The sequence below is a fragment of the Oryzias melastigma genome, linkage group LG17, assembly GCF_002922805.2.
Source record: "Oryzias melastigma strain HK-1 linkage group LG17, ASM292280v2, whole genome shotgun sequence".
Taxonomy (NCBI): Eukaryota; Metazoa; Chordata; class Actinopteri; order Beloniformes; family Adrianichthyidae; genus Oryzias; species Oryzias melastigma.
In genome coordinates, this window is record NC_050528.1 from 2,636,756 (window position 1) to 2,652,686 (window position 15,931).

Below are 15,931 nucleotides of genomic sequence, written 5' to 3' on the forward strand. Positions count from 1 at the left end.
GGATGGATGGATGGATGATGGATGGTGGATGGATAATGATGGATGGATGGTGGATGGATGATGGGAAAATAATGCAACTATTGGACCAATCAGAAGCCGTTTTAATGTGGCCGTGTCATTGGAATTATGAAGATGACAGAGGTCTTTATCTGTGTGAGGCTCCGCCCCCTCCTCACATGATCAGCTGATTGACAGCAGCGTCATGTGCACCCTTAGTCTGGATGTAAAGAAGTTTCTTCTTCCTGAACCCCACCCCCCATTAACCACTTACTGCATTTTGAACCCCTGCTGCATCTGCTGCTGATTGGCCCCTCCCCGTGGGCGTCGACTGCAGCTGATTGGTTGCGTTGTCATTGCCAGCTGGGGACAGGAGCAGCGTTGGGAGCACCGGCAGCGTGGGGAGCACTCGCAGCGCGGGCAGCGGGCAAAGCGCCGAGAGCACCGCCGCCCCCAACGGACACCAGCACGCCGCCGGGCACCCTGACAACCAGGTAGGTCAGGTGGAGCGGTCACCTGTGCTCAGGTGAGAGGGTCGTGTTGGAGAAACGGGAGACGGTCACCATGGTGACACAAACACCTGTCTGCATGCGTGGTTACAGCTCATTTATGAAACAGTCAGAGGAGTTACAGCAGGTCAGTCCAGCAGGTAAACACTAGGGGGCGGAGCTACTAAATGTAACAGAGAGATGGGGGTGTGTACTACAGTACACCTGCAACAGGTGTACCATGGGAAATTACAACAATTGGTGTAAACATGCTTGATCTTTAAGCTTTCTTCCTATCCTCTAATGACGAATAGGTGACGCTGTCGTACGGCGTCCTCAGGAGATCTGATGGTTTTAAGGTCGTTTTCAGGTCGTCCATCGTCTGACAGTTTTGGGTTGACAGTTTTTGGATCTGTGTGTTAAAATCTGGATCGTCTCCCTCTGGAACGTGTCAGAAACATGCCAACAGGAATCTTCATCATCATTTACCTGAAGACCTTCTTCCTGCTTGTAGGCGGCGCCCGCTGCTGTAGAGGCGGGGCTCTTCGTAGACGTCAGCGCTCAGGCCGACTTTCCTGCAGGTGCGTTTCCTGCATGTCCGGCTCCTTCCTGACGGTCTGAAACCTTGAAGCGACTAACCTCAGCCCCTCCCCCATCCTCAGGTGGGCCTCCTCGGAGACAGACGGTGACGGTGCAGCGGGCGGCGGAGCCCAGCGCGTCGCAGCAGTTCTTCCGCCCACAGCAGCTGCTGGACGGGAAGGTGAGCTCCAAAACATCACGTCAAGTCTGTAGAAACGCCTCAATGACTCTGAACCACCGTCCCTCCTCAACCGCTGAAGCACTTAACGCAACTCCAACGGAAAGCAGCGCTTTAGCACAGGGGTCCCCAAACTAACCAAACGTCCACAGCTCTTCAGCCATTCAAATATTCATGCTAGCTTTTTCACTGTTACTACGGATTTCTGGGCTATTTTGGAGATTAGCTAATATTTTAGCCACAGGCTAGCTGTTTTGGATAATTCAACATTTTTTAAAAGTTTTTTTGGCTAATTTGGAGTCTAGTTAGTATTTTAGTAGTATGCTAGCTGTTTTGGCTAACTTTCGTGAACCGCGTACAGCTGAAGGAATGTCAAGGTGGTGTTCAGGATGATGGTTCTGCTGCTGGTTCTGCTGGTTCTGCTGGTCCGGGGCGATGGCGTGCTGGATCACCGGGTGTTTGTGTTGCAGGACGCAGAGGCCATCTTCCAGTGGCTCAGTGACTTCCAGCTGGAGCAGTACACCGCCAGCTTCGTGAGCGCCGGATACGACGTGCCCACCATCAGCAGGATGACCCCTGAGGTGAGCGGCTCTCACATCACACCACACCTGTAGACGGACACGCTCTGATGCCTTCATCCTGCAGGACCTGACCGCCATCGGAGTGACCAAACCGGGACACCGCAAGAAAATCTCCATGGAGATCAACAACCTGAACATCCCCGAGTGGCTGCCCGAGTTCATTCCCGTGAGTCCGGCCCGCGCGGCTGCTTTTCGGTCCGGTTCGCTGACCATGACGCGACCTCTGCTCTCTCTCCCAGTCTGACCTGGGCGAGTGGCTCAGCGCCATCGGCCTCCCGCAGTACCACAAGAAGCTCTCTGAGAACGGCTACGACTCCATGAGCATCGTCAGAGACCTGACCTGGGAGGACCTGCAGGAGATCGGCATCACCAAGCTGGGTGAGCAGACGTCCCGCGTCGGGCGGGGGCGCTCCTGCAGCTCCGCTCTAAGGAGGATCTTCTTCCTGCAGGCCACCAGAAGAAGCTGATGCTGGCGGTGAAGAAGCTGTGCGACATCCAGAGGGCGGTCCTACAGGCTGAGTCGGGCCACGGCACTCTGAGGCGGAAAGCCCCCCGAGGGCTCCACCTGGTCACCATCGAGTCGCCTGATGCCAGCAGCGAATGCTCGTCCCCTCACACGCCGAAGATGATGACCTTCCAGGACAGCGAGCTGAGCTCCGAGCTGCAGACCGCCATGTCCAGCCACTACTGTGACGATGCCTTGGCCATCAAGAGTGCAGTCGGGATGTCCCAGAGCCAGGAGAGCCTGGATACGCGGTCCAGAGGGTCCGGGCGCTCCCAGGAGCTCCCCACCGCCTCCGTCAACCCCCACAGCTGGCCCCCCGAGGGGGTGGAGGGCAGCCCGGCTAAGGAGAGGAACCTCCCCGAGGGCTGGGACCAGAGGCCTTTGCAGCAGCAGCCTCTGCCCAAGCAGGTTCCTCTGGGAACCGCCACCGTGTTCAAGTACCCCGCCATCCCCGCCAAACCTCAGCTGGCGGGACCACGCGGCCCATCGCCCCACGGCTCCCCGGCACTGAAGGCCTTTACCTACCTGCACTCTCAGTGTGGCTCCACAGACCTGAGCTCAGCATCCAGACCCGAGACCCGCCACATGACCCTGACCCCGCCCAAGAGACGCACCCAGACCACAACCCGGTACGCTCTGTCCGACGGGGAGCCCGACGACGACGAGGATGAGCTCGCCGTTCCCCGTGGAAGCGTGCCGTCCTACGCCACTCTGACCCGGAAGCCCGCGCGCAGCCAGGCGGCTCGGCTACAACTGGGCTCGGAGCGGAACGTAGGGCGGAGTCAGTCTTTCGCTGTGCGGGCCCGGAAAAAAGGTCCCCCTCCACCGCCCCCAAAGAGGCTGAGCTCAGTAAGCAGCACCACGAGCGGCGAGCTGAGTGACAGCAGCCCCACATCCTCCTCTGGGGGGGTGCTGACAGACAGTCCCGGGAGCGTCCGGAGCATCGCCGCTTCTTTAGAGGGCGGGGCAGATGTCAAAAAATCCCCGGGACCCAAACCGGCCCCCGTCCACCAGGGGCCGGCTCCGATACCCGCAAATCCCACTGAGACCAGAGAGCCTGACGGGGCCAGGAGGCGGGTGCAGAGCCAATGCCTCGCCGCGCAGGCCAGCACCAGCTCTGATCCGGACCGAGGACCCAAGTCCGACTCTGAGGAAGAAGAGCCGAAAGGTCCTGGACTCGAGGGCTCGTCCTCCCCCCAGAACAGCTCCAGCGAGTGCATCCCCTTCGCAGAGGAGGGAAACCTGACCATCAAGCAAAGGCCCAAAGCTCCCGGTCCGCCCCGGGCCGAGGCGGTTCTGGAGCCTCCTGATAAACCTGCAGCCAAGAGTCTGGAAGTGCCGGAGTTCAACCTGAAGGAGTCGGACACGGTGAAGCGCAGACACAAACCCAAAGAGAAGGAGCAGGACGAGGGCTCCCCGGTCCGGACTGCTGGGTCGGACTCTGGGGGCAGTAGGCCTCCATCACAGAATCAAGACCAGCTCAGAACCACGGAGGCCGGTCTAGATCGGCCTGCCAGTCCGGCCAAAGGGTCTCCTGTAAAACCGCCGCTCTCCCCAAAACCAGCCGTGGCTCCAAAACCAGTTCGGACCAGTCTGCTGGCAGCTCAAGGTGAGAACTGCCCTGGAGCCTCGAGCCCGCTGGGCTTCCAGGTTCTGGTTCTCTTGTGGACTAATGGAGCATTTGGAGACTTTCCTCTGATGACTATTGAGTCTTTGGTTCCTTTAGTCCTCATTAGTCCTGTTTTTTCTTGACTTTTGGTTTCTGGAGTGAGAATCAGTGAGTTCAGTTCTGACCCGAGGACCGTGACCTTCTGGTAGTGCTTACCCCTCTCCGGTACCTCAGGAGGGTTCTTCCTGGCCGGGGCAGCACTCTGACTATGTCTTGGTTGAACGATGTTTCCTGAAAGAGTCTGTGGTGTGGTTGCTCTTTGGTTGGACCATCTATGACACAGGTGTCGGAATCCAGGCCTGGAGGGCCGGTGTCCTACATGTTTTCCAACCAACCTGCCTTTGAAGCTCCTTATTGGCCAAACACACCTGATCCAGGTAATCAGCATCAGATGAGGCAGGATTTCTGGAAAACCAGTAGGACGTCGGCCCTCGAGGACTTGAGTTTGACACCCCTGATCTATGATAAACTTAAATCTGCTGATCTGGTCTTGAGACTTGTTCCTGTTTGCTGGGAATTCCAGTCTGGACTGAGAGAGTCGTTTGTTCAGAACTTGGTTGGGATGTTCAAGTTGAACCACACTCCTTCTGGTTTTGAGAGGACTTGATGGGACTTGGAGAGACTTGTTGTGACTTGAAGAGACTTGATGGGTCCTAATAGGACTTTATATGACTGTACGTGACCTGAAGGGACTTTATGGGTCCTGATGGGACTTGAGTGGTCTTGATGGGCTCGATGGGACTTGATGGGACTTGATAGGACCTGATGTGACTTGAAGAGACTTGACGGGACCTGATGGGACTTGACTGGTCTTAATAGGACCTGATGTGACTTGACGGGACCTGATGGGACTTGACTGGTCTTAATAGGACCTGATGTGACTTGACGGACCTGATGGGACTTGACTGGTCTTGATGGGACCTGATGAGACTTGAAGGACCTGATGGGACTTGAAGGACCTGATGGGACTTGACGGGACCTGATGGGACTTGACTGGTCTTGATGGGACCTGATGAGACTTGAAGGACCTGATGGGACTTGACGATCCTGATGGGTCCTGGTTTTACCACCGTCAGAACTGAAGTGGTCTCTGGTGTTCTCTTCAGGAGGACCGGCCTCCCCCACGCTGACCGTCACTGTGGTTCAGAGTGTGGCCTTCACGTCGCCATCCTCGCCCTCCCACGGGTCTCCAGCCCCCCAGAGTCCCTCCCTGACAGCTGGAAGGCACCAGGGGGGTCCAGGTTTTGTGGCGGAGCCAGCGGCGGAGACGGAGGTGGTCCAGCAGAAACTGGACCAGACCAGCACGTCGCTGGCAGCAGCTCTGAAGGCCGTGGAGAGGAAGCTGGAGGACAGCGACGGGTGAGTACGCCTGACGGTCTGTCGGGGGGAGATGGGGGCGGGGCCTTCCTCACGCCTGTTCTCCGTCTCTAACAGCGAGGTGAGCTCGGTCAGGTCTGCAGGGACCATCCTGGACGACATCGGGAACATGTTTGATGACCTGGCCGACCAGCTGGACGCCATGTTGGACTGAAGACGCTTCAGACTTTTATTTTGAAAGGAACATCCTCAGGAAGGGGAACGGTCGGAGCAGGAACGCCGTCGTCTCCACCGGCTGTCAGCTGGACTGTGGGAGATCCGGTCCGATGGCCTGAAGGCCAGCTCCGGTCTTCCGGACCAGAACCACCAACCAGGTTTCAGGTTTCCCCCTGGATCCTGGTGGGGGGAGGGGTGAACTCACTGCCAAAGATCCATTTAGTGATTTAGCACCGAGATCCGACTCCACTGATCCGTTCTTCTCTACCCGTTTGGTAACAAACATCAGCGCTAACGCCAGGCGCTAGCCGCAGATCGGGTCCAAACATTTCATGATTTGATGTCTCGTCTGATGCGTTCAGACAGATCCACGTCCACAAGATTTTATTGTGAAGCCATTCCTGCTAATCGCCAAGCGAAACCTGCAGCTCTGCTGCCACCTGCTGTCCAGACTGTTCCAGCAGCCGGAAAGTCTCAGTTTAAAACTGGACCATGAACACCTGCAGCAGGTGAGGGGGTGGAGCCAGAAGGCGTTACTCTAAATCACAGAGTGACCAACACGATTTATTGCTCAACCAAACTCATGCTGGAGTTTCTGTTAGCTCCACCTGGTGGCCGTCAGTGACATAGCACCTGTTAGTTTTTAAAGGTGAAGGACCGCCTCCAAACGGGCTGAAGATCCAGCCAGAACAAGAAGAGCAGCTTTAGAGAACGTTTGGTGTGACGGATTTCAGCAGCAGGCAGCTGTGGCACGGAGGTGGAGCGGTTAACCTCTGATCAGGAGGTCGCAGGTTCGATTCCTGCCTCCTACCCATGTGTCCTTGAGCAGGACGCTGAACGGCACATTTGTCCTGGTGGTTACAGACTGAAGTGTGAGGGAATGTTTATGGGTGAAGGAGACCGTAAACACGGTTTGTGTTATCCTGAAACGTAACTTTAGTTTCTGCAAACGTCTTCACCCAGAAACTGTTGGTCCTGAAGTCCTGACAGAACGGCGTTTCAGGTCACAGAACGTCAGTAAACGTTTAGTTCTCCACGTCTGACTGCAAAAGAATTCAACTTCTGTCATTTTGTCCCAAAGTTTCACCGTCTAGATCTAAAAACACTAAAACAGAAACTCTAAACACAGAGTTAAAGAATCCGGTTGTGCTGATAAATGAAGAAATGATGAATTCTGGCTGTTTTTCAGAGAATATGAATGAAAACACAAAACCTTTTCCTTCACTCATGTTAGTGTTTGGATGAAGTCATTTAGTGGTAAACTACAGTTTTTAGATCATAATGACAGAAAACACATCCCAAACCATCAGCGACCGCCTCCGTGCCTCACAGTAGCTGATTGGTCCTCTCTGAATGCAGCCTTTGTGGTTGTGTCCATTAAGTTCCATCTGGGCCTCATCACTCTGACCGGTTTGGTTTCATCAGAACTCTTCACTTTCCAAAGGTTTAAACTCTGCTGACTGACATTCTCCACTTCTAGACATCTCTTCCTGTTTGTACAGTTCCGTTACCTTTTCCCGTAGATCTTCTGACAGCTCTTTAGCTTTCCTCATGACTCGGATCCAGAGATATCAGTGCAGTTCTGGATGAAGGTCTGTTGGAGTCCAGAGACTCTCAGACAATCTAGTCTCGTTTCCACTGAGCGGTCCGGTCCAGTTTGATCCGGTATTTTGAGCGTTCCCATTGTTAAATGGACCCATTGGACCCATTAAACAGTTCCGACCTGTTCCTCTTGAGGGCCTCCGTCCGTAAATGGCTTCACTGACTAACTCTGAATGGAAACAAAGTTTATCATCCATATTCTATAAGAACATGACCAGAAATGATCCTCGGAGCGCATCTGCAGGACAAACGTTTAGAGTTGATGCTGTTTGTCTGAATATAAACTGTTATTTATTATCACTGTCACAGAAAGAAATAATTCATTAGAAATATAAACATGTACAGAAAATGAATTATTTTTATATTTGAATGATTTTTTAATAGATAAAAACAGACAAACATATTTTAAAGATGCTGATTTTAGCTTTTGTTTCAGTTGATTCTTCTATATTTAGGTGTTTTCCTCACAGTGAACACTAGAGGGCAGCGGTTTGTGTTTTCAACAGAAAAGTGGAGAACAGAAACAACTCCAGAAAATCATTTGATGATCGATCGTCTTCTACGGATGTTAACCTGTAACTGTTGTGTCTCTAGCGCCCCTAGTGGTCAGACTGAACCTTCGTTTATCAAACTGAATCTCCATCCGTCCTCCAAACTTTTCTGGCTGCTGGAACCAAACCTGGACGAAGCGTCCGACCATTTCAATTCCTGGTTTTACAGCCGGGTTCTTGGTGATCCGGGTCACACTTCCCAGAATTCTGCTCTTCAGGACAGCAGAAGACCTTCTCAGATGAAGCGTCTCAGATCATTCGGCCCGTCTGTTGTTGTTGTTCCCTTGAGGGGCGGAGCTTCTGTCCTTTATGCAAACTGTGTTTTTATACTTATTTGGTCCAAATTACTATTTAAGTTTTCTGTCCATCAGAGCCTGAACCAAAGTGTGCTGATGCTCCTCTGCAGGAACCTGCAGTGGATGCAGTTTGTTAGCAGCTTGTAGATGAGAACCTAGCGAATGGGATTTCCCAGCAGACCTGAACACATCGCAGGTTCTGGAAGGAGAAAAAAAGAGTTTGACTGAACTGTAAATCTGTGATCAAATTCAGCACTTCCCACTGCTTTTATTTTGAAGCAGGAAGCAGCTGCTGCTCTGTTGTTTTGTTAATGTAATAATTACAAGTTAAACTGAAGCTGAATATATGTGGTTTATATATTAAAGTTGGTCCTTTTATGTTTCCTCTAGAGTAAAAGTTGGAGGTGCTGTTTCTGCAGCTGCCCAGCAGGGGGCGCAGACAGATTCCTCAGCCTGTAAAGTTCAATCCTCAAATGTATGAAAATGTATTTAATGAATTAAAGCTGGTTTAAATAAAGATTGAGTGTTTTGTCAGGAAGGTTCAAAGAGAAACTCCAGAACCACCAACTGAAGCACATTTGATAAGAAATAAAAGACGAAACTTTAAAGTCTAAAAGTGAAATTATGTAAAAATGACAAAGAAAAGCCAAGAAAAAAAAACGAACCTGGAGAATCTGATGAAGTTCAGGTTATGATAAAACAAAACTGTTGGAAATGAAGTGAATGATGATGAAGATACAGTGAAGAACTGGAGGATCAACAGAACCGGAGCAGAAATCCATCAAAGTTTCTGACATCTTTAGTTTGGATTTCTACATGACGAAAAACCAGATTCACCTTTCAGAAACGGAACATCATCTAGAACCAGAGAACCGTCAGAACATCCAGAGGATCCCAGAACCCGGACCCTTCTCCAGAGGAGGTCCAGGTGCAGACAGAACCGGTTCTGAGAGAACTGAGCCTCAGCTGCTTTCCAGAGCAGGTCCGATCACAGACCACCAAACAGGAAGTGGTTCTGGTTCAGTTCCTCTGTGCTTCAGAGGAACCACTTTCTGTCAGACGTGGATCAGAACCAGAACATCTCACCAGCTCTGAGAGGAAGAACTGAGACAGGAAGTTTGTGGTTCTCTTACAGGCTCGGTTCTGGTTCTTCAGGTAGAGAAACCCAAATTGGAGGCGTGGCTTCAGCAGATCACCGATCGACCCCAGAACTGTCAGAACCGAGCCTGTAAGAGAACCTTAACGAATGAATTTCCTGTTTTTTGTTCTTTTCTGTTTTGGTTTTTATTTGTGAATTTCTGTAAATCTTTGGATTCAACATAAGTTTATCTAAAAACTTTCAAAGTTTTCGCAGATTCATCACGAGGATTTTTATTGTATTTTTATTCCATGCGCTCTGCGCATGCGCCTGGTGACTCAGCTCTGCTGGGTTGCCCGTAAGTCACGTGACAGCTGCCTGTCAGCTGCGTTACGGCCACGCCCACGCCCACACTCAGTCAAACTCCCCGTCGGAGCTCAGCGGTCAGTCTGCGACGACCCGCACCCAGAAGTGGACCTTCGGAACCGGCAGGAGCCGCAGAACCGAACCAGGTAAGCGGCCGCAGCTTCAGCGAAAAGTTCTGCTCGGTCAGAGTTCACGGTTCCGGTTCCGTCCAAACCGAACCCGCTTCGTTTCGTTGCAGAATTCATGCCCTAACTCGCGTTGTGTTGACGACCGGAAGTTCTGCTCACCTTCGAGGAAAGCTGCGCGAGCGCGCGTGCACGCGGCGTCCCCCCACCCCCACCCATCGGTCTTAGCAATCTTTCCAGTGACAGACCTGCAGAACCGGACCTTCTGCAGAACTGGACCTCTAAAGAAAAACACAAACGTGAGTTTTGTTTGTGTTTATTTAACTTAAAGGTTGAGAGAACTTTCCCTTAACTTAAGGAGAACTCATTCTGGGAGTTTTAGGCCAGGTCTGGGTCTGGTTCTGGTCTGGTTCTGGTCTGGTCAGCTCCTGGCTCTGCAGGTGCTGGTTCTCCTCAGAGGGAGGTCTGTTCTCCTGCAGGTGAATTCGGGTCCGGTTCACTCCAGTCTGAACACAGACGGACTCAGGAGAATCCATAGACTATACTGTCACTGGACAGAGCAGGTGTGACGTCACCCATAGACATTTTACCTCCAGCGCCCGTGGAATCGGGCCAAATCCATCAGATCAGATCAGATATGCCTTCATTGTGTCCACCTGAACAACTCCTTTGGTGCTGTCACCATTCCAGTTTAAAAAGAGTTTTGGAGGCCACGCCCCCTCCACTGAAAATGTCTGGGCGGGTCTTTCCTCCCTCTGGATGGTCACGGCGGCGCTCGTATGTATCTGTTGGAATGAGTAACCGCTGTTGTGGTGACCTGCGGTAGCTCCTTCCAGGCTTTGTCATCAGATGATCTGTCGCAGGAACTCCTGACGGTGAAGCTAACAGATGTCGAAACCAGGAAAACATGTTTAAACCCAAAATGAAGGAAAAGCTTGAACTGAAAACAGCTGATCAACATGAACCTGGACTGACAGGAGACAGAACGTGATCAGAAACAGCAACAGTGTTCCAATCACATTTAATAATCATTTCAGGATTCTGGATCTGTTTCTAATATTACAGCTTGAATTAAACTTGATTTATGTTTGATTTGTGTTTTAATGTTTTCCAAGTTCTTGATAGAAGTGAACTCGTGTTGACAACGAATTGTTGACATAAAAAATCTGTCTCTGTTTATTTGTTTCTCATAATTATGTTAAATATTTACAGTTTTAAAAATGTCGAGTTCAATAAATGTTTATCCGGTCCGCCTGAGGCGTTTTGGATTTTAGCTCCTTGTGTTTGACTCTCCGCTGTAGAGAGACGTTCAAATACTTCTGAGGACATCAGCTGATGAGGATAACCGTCTAGATGCATGAGCAGCATTCTGTTCTCATGTGGACGCTGCAGGTCTGTTGTGTTTGTCGACATTGAGTCAACATTTGACACACAATAAAATAACGGCGTCATCGGCATATAGTCGAGACTCGGAGAAGTGGAGGTAGATCAAAGAAGTCCTGAAGCTCTGCTGAGGCTGAAGGGGAAGTTCAGCCTCTCCCTGTGACTGCTGCCATCAAAAACGAGCAGCTCCGTCTGCGCAGGCTCCGTCTGCGCAGGCTCCGTCTGCGCAGGCTCCGTGTCTCCTGAAGAGCTGAGTCACATGACCCTCTTAGGTTGAAACAGATCTTTGTTTTTGTAAATAAAGTTTTGACCTTTGAACCTGAAATCCTGATCTGGGATCATGAAGGGGATCGGCTCAGATCCAGTTGGAGGTTCTGCTCATAACCGAGTGTCCTGCAGGTTGTAAAGTTCAGTTTTGTGGTCAAAGCTCGGCTCAGGTGAGTCAGACAGGTGTGTCTGAACAGGAAGTGCTGAATGAGGAGGATTTACATGGACAGGTATCAGATCAACGCTCAGCTTTGTCCACCTGGCTCTGTACTTTGGATCAGCTGATGGCCTTTCTGATTAGTTTGTTTACGCCCCCCCCCTCCCCCATAGGTTAATTTCTCTTTCTGGAAACGTTTCTTCCTGTGGGGGGAGGGGCATGTTTCAGGCTGGTTGTGGGACGCAGCTGCACACCTGAGCGCCTCACCTTTACCTGCAGCTGTCTGACGTTGTTCAGGACGTTCAGGTGGGGGGAGGGGTTTTTGGTTAGGGGCGGGGCTTCTGTCCGTCTGTAAAGAAACGTTTTCTCCGCAGCGACCCTCAGGATGGAGAGACAGACGGAGCCGTCCATCATCCGCATCCCCCCCCATCACTACATCCACGTCTTGGACCAGAACACCAACATCGCCCGCGTGGAGATCGGACCGCTCACCTACATCCGCCAGGACAATGAGAAGTGAGTCAGCGCCCCCCGCTGGCCTCCAGGTAGGCGTGGCGTTTGGTTGACCCTCTGCTGTGGTTCATCTCAGAGTCCTCTTCCTGCCGGTCCGGATGATCATGGTCCCGCCCCGACACTTCTGCGTGGTGTCCAACCCCGTGGCCCGCGACGGCGCCGACCAGGTCCTCTTCGACCAGTCCGGACAGGCCAAGCTGCGGCATGCGGACCTGGAGATCCGGCTCGCCCAGGACCCGTTCCCACTGTACCCGGGGGAGGAGGTCAAGCAGGTGAGCGGCCCCTCCCTGAACAACAGAACCGACCCGGACCCGGACCCGGTTTGACGTCAGCCGTCTGCTTCCAGGACGTGACGCCGCTGCAGATCGTCTACCCGGACACGGCGCTGCGTCTGCAGGCTCTGCTGGACTTTCAGGACCACGAAGGACTGAAGAGGGTCGCTGGAGACGAGTGGCTGTTCGAAGGACCAGGTAGGTCCTGCCTGTGGCCGAAACGCAGGTCCAACTCCTCTGAGGTTCCACGGGTCTTCCTGAACCAGCGGGTGGTCTGGATCAGAACCATGTTCAGGCTGGAGTCTTAGAGACCGGTTTCTGGATCCTTGTGAACCCGTCAACAGCGGAGCCTCTTTGAGATCTTTGACCGTTCACGGATAAACAGGAATCAGCTGATTGTGGCGCAGAGAAAAGCAGGTTCTCATGTCAGCTTCTTCCCGTGTTTCATGCTTCTAACGTCAGTGTTGCATAACGGCGTGAAGCGGCGTTTCTCCGCCTCAGAACGTCCCACGTAGTGACGGTGGTTCAGAGAGCGCCGAAGCTCCGGCATTAAAGGGTTAACACGGAAGTGCGTCTGAAGTCTCGGGGATATTCGGACGTTGGTTTGCGTGGAGGTGTGGCTCGGTGACCGCTGCTCCGCTCTGAGACGCTCTTGGGTTCTTCTGTTGGTCAGGGACCTACATCCCCAGGAAGGAGGTGGTGGTTCTGGAGACCATCAAGGCCACCGTGATCCGGGAGAACCAGGCCATCCGGCTGAGAGCGCGCAAGGAGGGCAAAGACCGCGGCGGCGTCCACAGAGTCACAGGTAACCCCACGGCAGACGCTGAGATGATTTGAACTGAGAGGACCCCTCCCCCCCCCCTCCCTTGATTGGTTTATCAGATCCACTACAGTCTGTGTCCAGAGTTCAGGTCCAGACTCTGGACTTCAGGGTCGGGGTGGGGGTGGTTCTAGGGGTTAACGAGCCTCAAAGGTTTGGATCAGTGACTGAATCCTGTTTCTCCTCCAGGTGAGGAGTGGCTGGTCAGTAAGGTCGGAGCTTACCTGCCAGGTGCTCACGAGGAGGTCATCGACATCGTCAACGCCTTCATCCTGACCGACAAGGTGACTCCGCCCCTCGCAGTCGTTCATCCAGTGCAGGACATCCGTGATTTCAGGTCAGCTGAAGGGGCTCCAGTACGGATCCCTGAGGAACCCCGTCACTGATCCACAGCGTCAAAACCTTTCTGCTGCTTTTCTGCTTCAACAATATTTCTCTTTAGCTACATAAAGAATGTTTGTAGTTTTTTGTCAACTCAAACTACGTTTACAATCATCTCTTCTGACAAACGGCGAGCGAACCGTCATGGATTTTAAATGCAAATGTGTCACTGAAAGGCTAAATAAAGGAAATCAGTTCAGAGCTTTTCAAAATAAAGCTCCTGTGTTGACAGCAGACCTTCTCCGTCCTCAGAAAGCGCTGCACGTTCGCGCCCTGCGCCCCTTCAAGGACGCTGGCGGGCACAACCGCCGCACCGGCGAGGAGTGGCTGGTCACCATCGCGGACAGAGAGGCGCACATCCCGTCTGTGGCTGAAGAGGTGGTGGACGTGGTGAACGTGACCACGCTGAACAGCCGGCAGTACTGCGTGATTCTGGACCCGGTCGGACCCGACGGGAAACCTCAGCTGGGCCAGAAGAAAGTGGTGAAGGTGAGGAGGAGGTGGAGCTCAGAGGGAGGTGGAGAAACCTGCTTTGTAGGTTCTGATTCTTTTGCTATCACAGGTATCAGACTGCAGTGGTTTCCAGCAGGACTCTGAGGCTTCTTCAGAACAGCTGTTGGCTGTTCGGTCGCTCCAGCGTCTGTAGAAACCTGCTTTTTCTGTCCTAATCTTTTTGCTATCACAGGTATCAGACTGCAGTGGTTTCCAGCAGGACTCTGGGGCTTGTTCACTTCAGTTTTGGGTGGTTTGGTGGTTCCAACGTCTGTAGAAACTTGCTTTGTAGGTCCTAATCTTTTGGCTAACACAGGTATCAAACTGCAGCGGTTTCCAGCAGGACGCTGAGGTTTGTTCAGAACAGTTGTCTGCTGGATCTTGGATCTGCATTCTGAAATCTGCTCCATCAGAACAGAGTTTTCCTTCCTTAAAGACTCCTGTTCTTTCTTTATAGCTTCAAGCTTGGCCAGTATTTGTTGTCGTTCAAGGAGGTCCAAGTTAAGCTCCTCGAGTTCCCCTCGGAGTTATTCTTCTTCAGATCCTCAACATCTTTCATCAGTTGATGGGATTCTTTTTGGAGCTCTTTACTTTCTGGTCTTGAATTTTCAACCTCCTTTTGTTCCTCTAGAAGGATTTCCACTTCATCTTTGAGGAAAAGGATCAGACTTTTCATCTCCTGGATCTCTTCAGGATAGACGACTTCATGCTGCTCGCTGTGGATCTGAATAACCTCCTGAATGTGCTGGCATTGGCCCTCCAGTTCACATTTTTGTGCATCAGAGTATTTCAGATCAATCCTCCTTGCTGCTTCTTCTTCCTCTTGAGCTCTCAGAGTTTCCTTTCTTTATCCGGCTCGAGTTTATTCTGACTTTGCTGATGTTTGTGTTTGTTGGCGTCTCCTGTGTGGAGGAATCCCTAACTCAGGAACTTGTGCTGCTTTTGTTTCCAGGGGGAACGCTCGTTCTTCCTGCAGCCCGGGGAGCAGCTGGAAAACGGCATCCAGAACGTGTACGTTCTGTCGGAGGACGAGGGTCTGGTTCTGCGAGCCGTGGAGGCGTTCACGGACACGGAGGTGAGGGGACGCCGCGCCGCAGGAAACGGGTCACTCTGAGGAACGGTTCTGGTTTCAGGAAGAACATGAAAGATGATCTGTCCGACTGGAGAAGCTTCGATCTGAGCTCGACTGACTTCACCAGGAATTCCTGTTTTTGGAGACGTTTGAGGCTCAGCTTCAGCTGAAGGCCGGTTGATGAGTTTATCAGTTTAACCTTTGAACTTCTGTGTGATTAGTTCAGTTTATCTTCAGGACGAGGTTTCAGAGTTTAGCTCCTGTTAACAGCTCAAACTCACTTTACCCAGAATCCATTGCAGGCTGAATCCTCCAACATCCTCATCAGCTGCTGGAATTCTCTGATCGTAGAAGGAGGTTCTCCTCTGAAACTCGGACCTTCAACCCCGGAGCTCCAGTGTTTGTGTTCTTTGGTTTACTAGAACTTTTCAACCGTTAACCGGATCATTCTAGTAGATTCAGGATGATCCGGTTAACGGTTGAAAAGTTACATTAAATTAAAGATTTCGTGTTTCGGTGTTAAAGGGTTAAATCTGGACCAACCGCTTCAGTGAATCTGAGGCCTCAGCCTCACCATGACACTCCCACCGCAGGCTCCGGTCGCTCCCGTCTGAGCCGTGGATCCGGTTGTCTCCAGGTGTGGTTGGTTCAGCTCTCTATGAACAGGTGTGCTGCTATCACAACCACACCTGAGGCTGCAGGACGCTCTGACCCCGCCTTCGCCAAACAAACACCAGCGGGGGCGGGGCGGGGGGGTCTGCTCGTGGAACCGGTTCCTCGGGATCGCTGACAGGAAGCGGCTTTGCGTTCTCATTGAAGTGAGGAGAGCTTCCTGCAGGTGTGGAGGGGGCGTGTCCTCTGCTGCTCAGGTCAGGGAGAGGTCACCCCCCTCCCCCGGTCACCTGGTCTGTCCAACCGTCCGCTCTTTGTTCAGGATCATTTCTGCTTTTGTGGAGTATACTTTAAAGTAATCTGATTACTTCCTGACACTCTTATCATAACGCTGTTATGTTTTTATTTGTTTTG

General features: G+C 52.1%; 2 protein-coding genes across 3 annotated transcripts in view; both read left to right on the forward strand.

Moving 5' to 3' along the window:
• LOC112139422 (caskin-2) overlaps window positions 1-8,496 on the forward strand; it is a gene marked incomplete in the record, with an annotated part of 32,345 nt that extends 23,849 nt beyond the window's left edge. The window contains 9 exon segments of the mRNA XM_024262218.1: window positions 361-491; window positions 1,000-1,066; window positions 1,148-1,245; window positions 1,713-1,823; window positions 1,888-1,989; window positions 2,063-2,201; window positions 2,273-3,937; window positions 5,104-5,356; window positions 5,432-8,496. Coding sequence (XP_024117986.1) covers window positions 361-491; window positions 1,000-1,066; window positions 1,148-1,245; window positions 1,713-1,823; window positions 1,888-1,989; window positions 2,063-2,201; window positions 2,273-3,937; window positions 5,104-5,356; window positions 5,432-5,528 — 2,663 coding nt within the window.
• A 690-nt stretch (window positions 8,497-9,186) lies between these two features.
• LOC112139423 (major vault protein) overlaps window positions 9,187-15,931 on the forward strand; it is a gene marked incomplete at its 3' end in the record, with an annotated part of 12,138 nt that continues 5,393 nt past the window's right edge. Inside the window, 9 exon segments of one of the 2 annotated variants that reach the window (XM_024262220.2) lie at window positions 9,187-9,569; window positions 9,662-9,847; window positions 11,730-11,871; window positions 11,945-12,140; window positions 12,215-12,338; window positions 12,814-12,945; window positions 13,150-13,244; window positions 13,594-13,830; window positions 14,786-14,908. In XM_024262220.2, coding sequence (XP_024117988.1) covers window positions 11,741-11,871; window positions 11,945-12,140; window positions 12,215-12,338; window positions 12,814-12,945; window positions 13,150-13,244; window positions 13,594-13,830; window positions 14,786-14,908 — 1,038 coding nt within the window. In that variant the 5' untranslated portion in view covers window positions 9,187-9,569; window positions 9,662-9,847; window positions 11,730-11,740. 2 annotated transcript variants of the gene reach the window in all.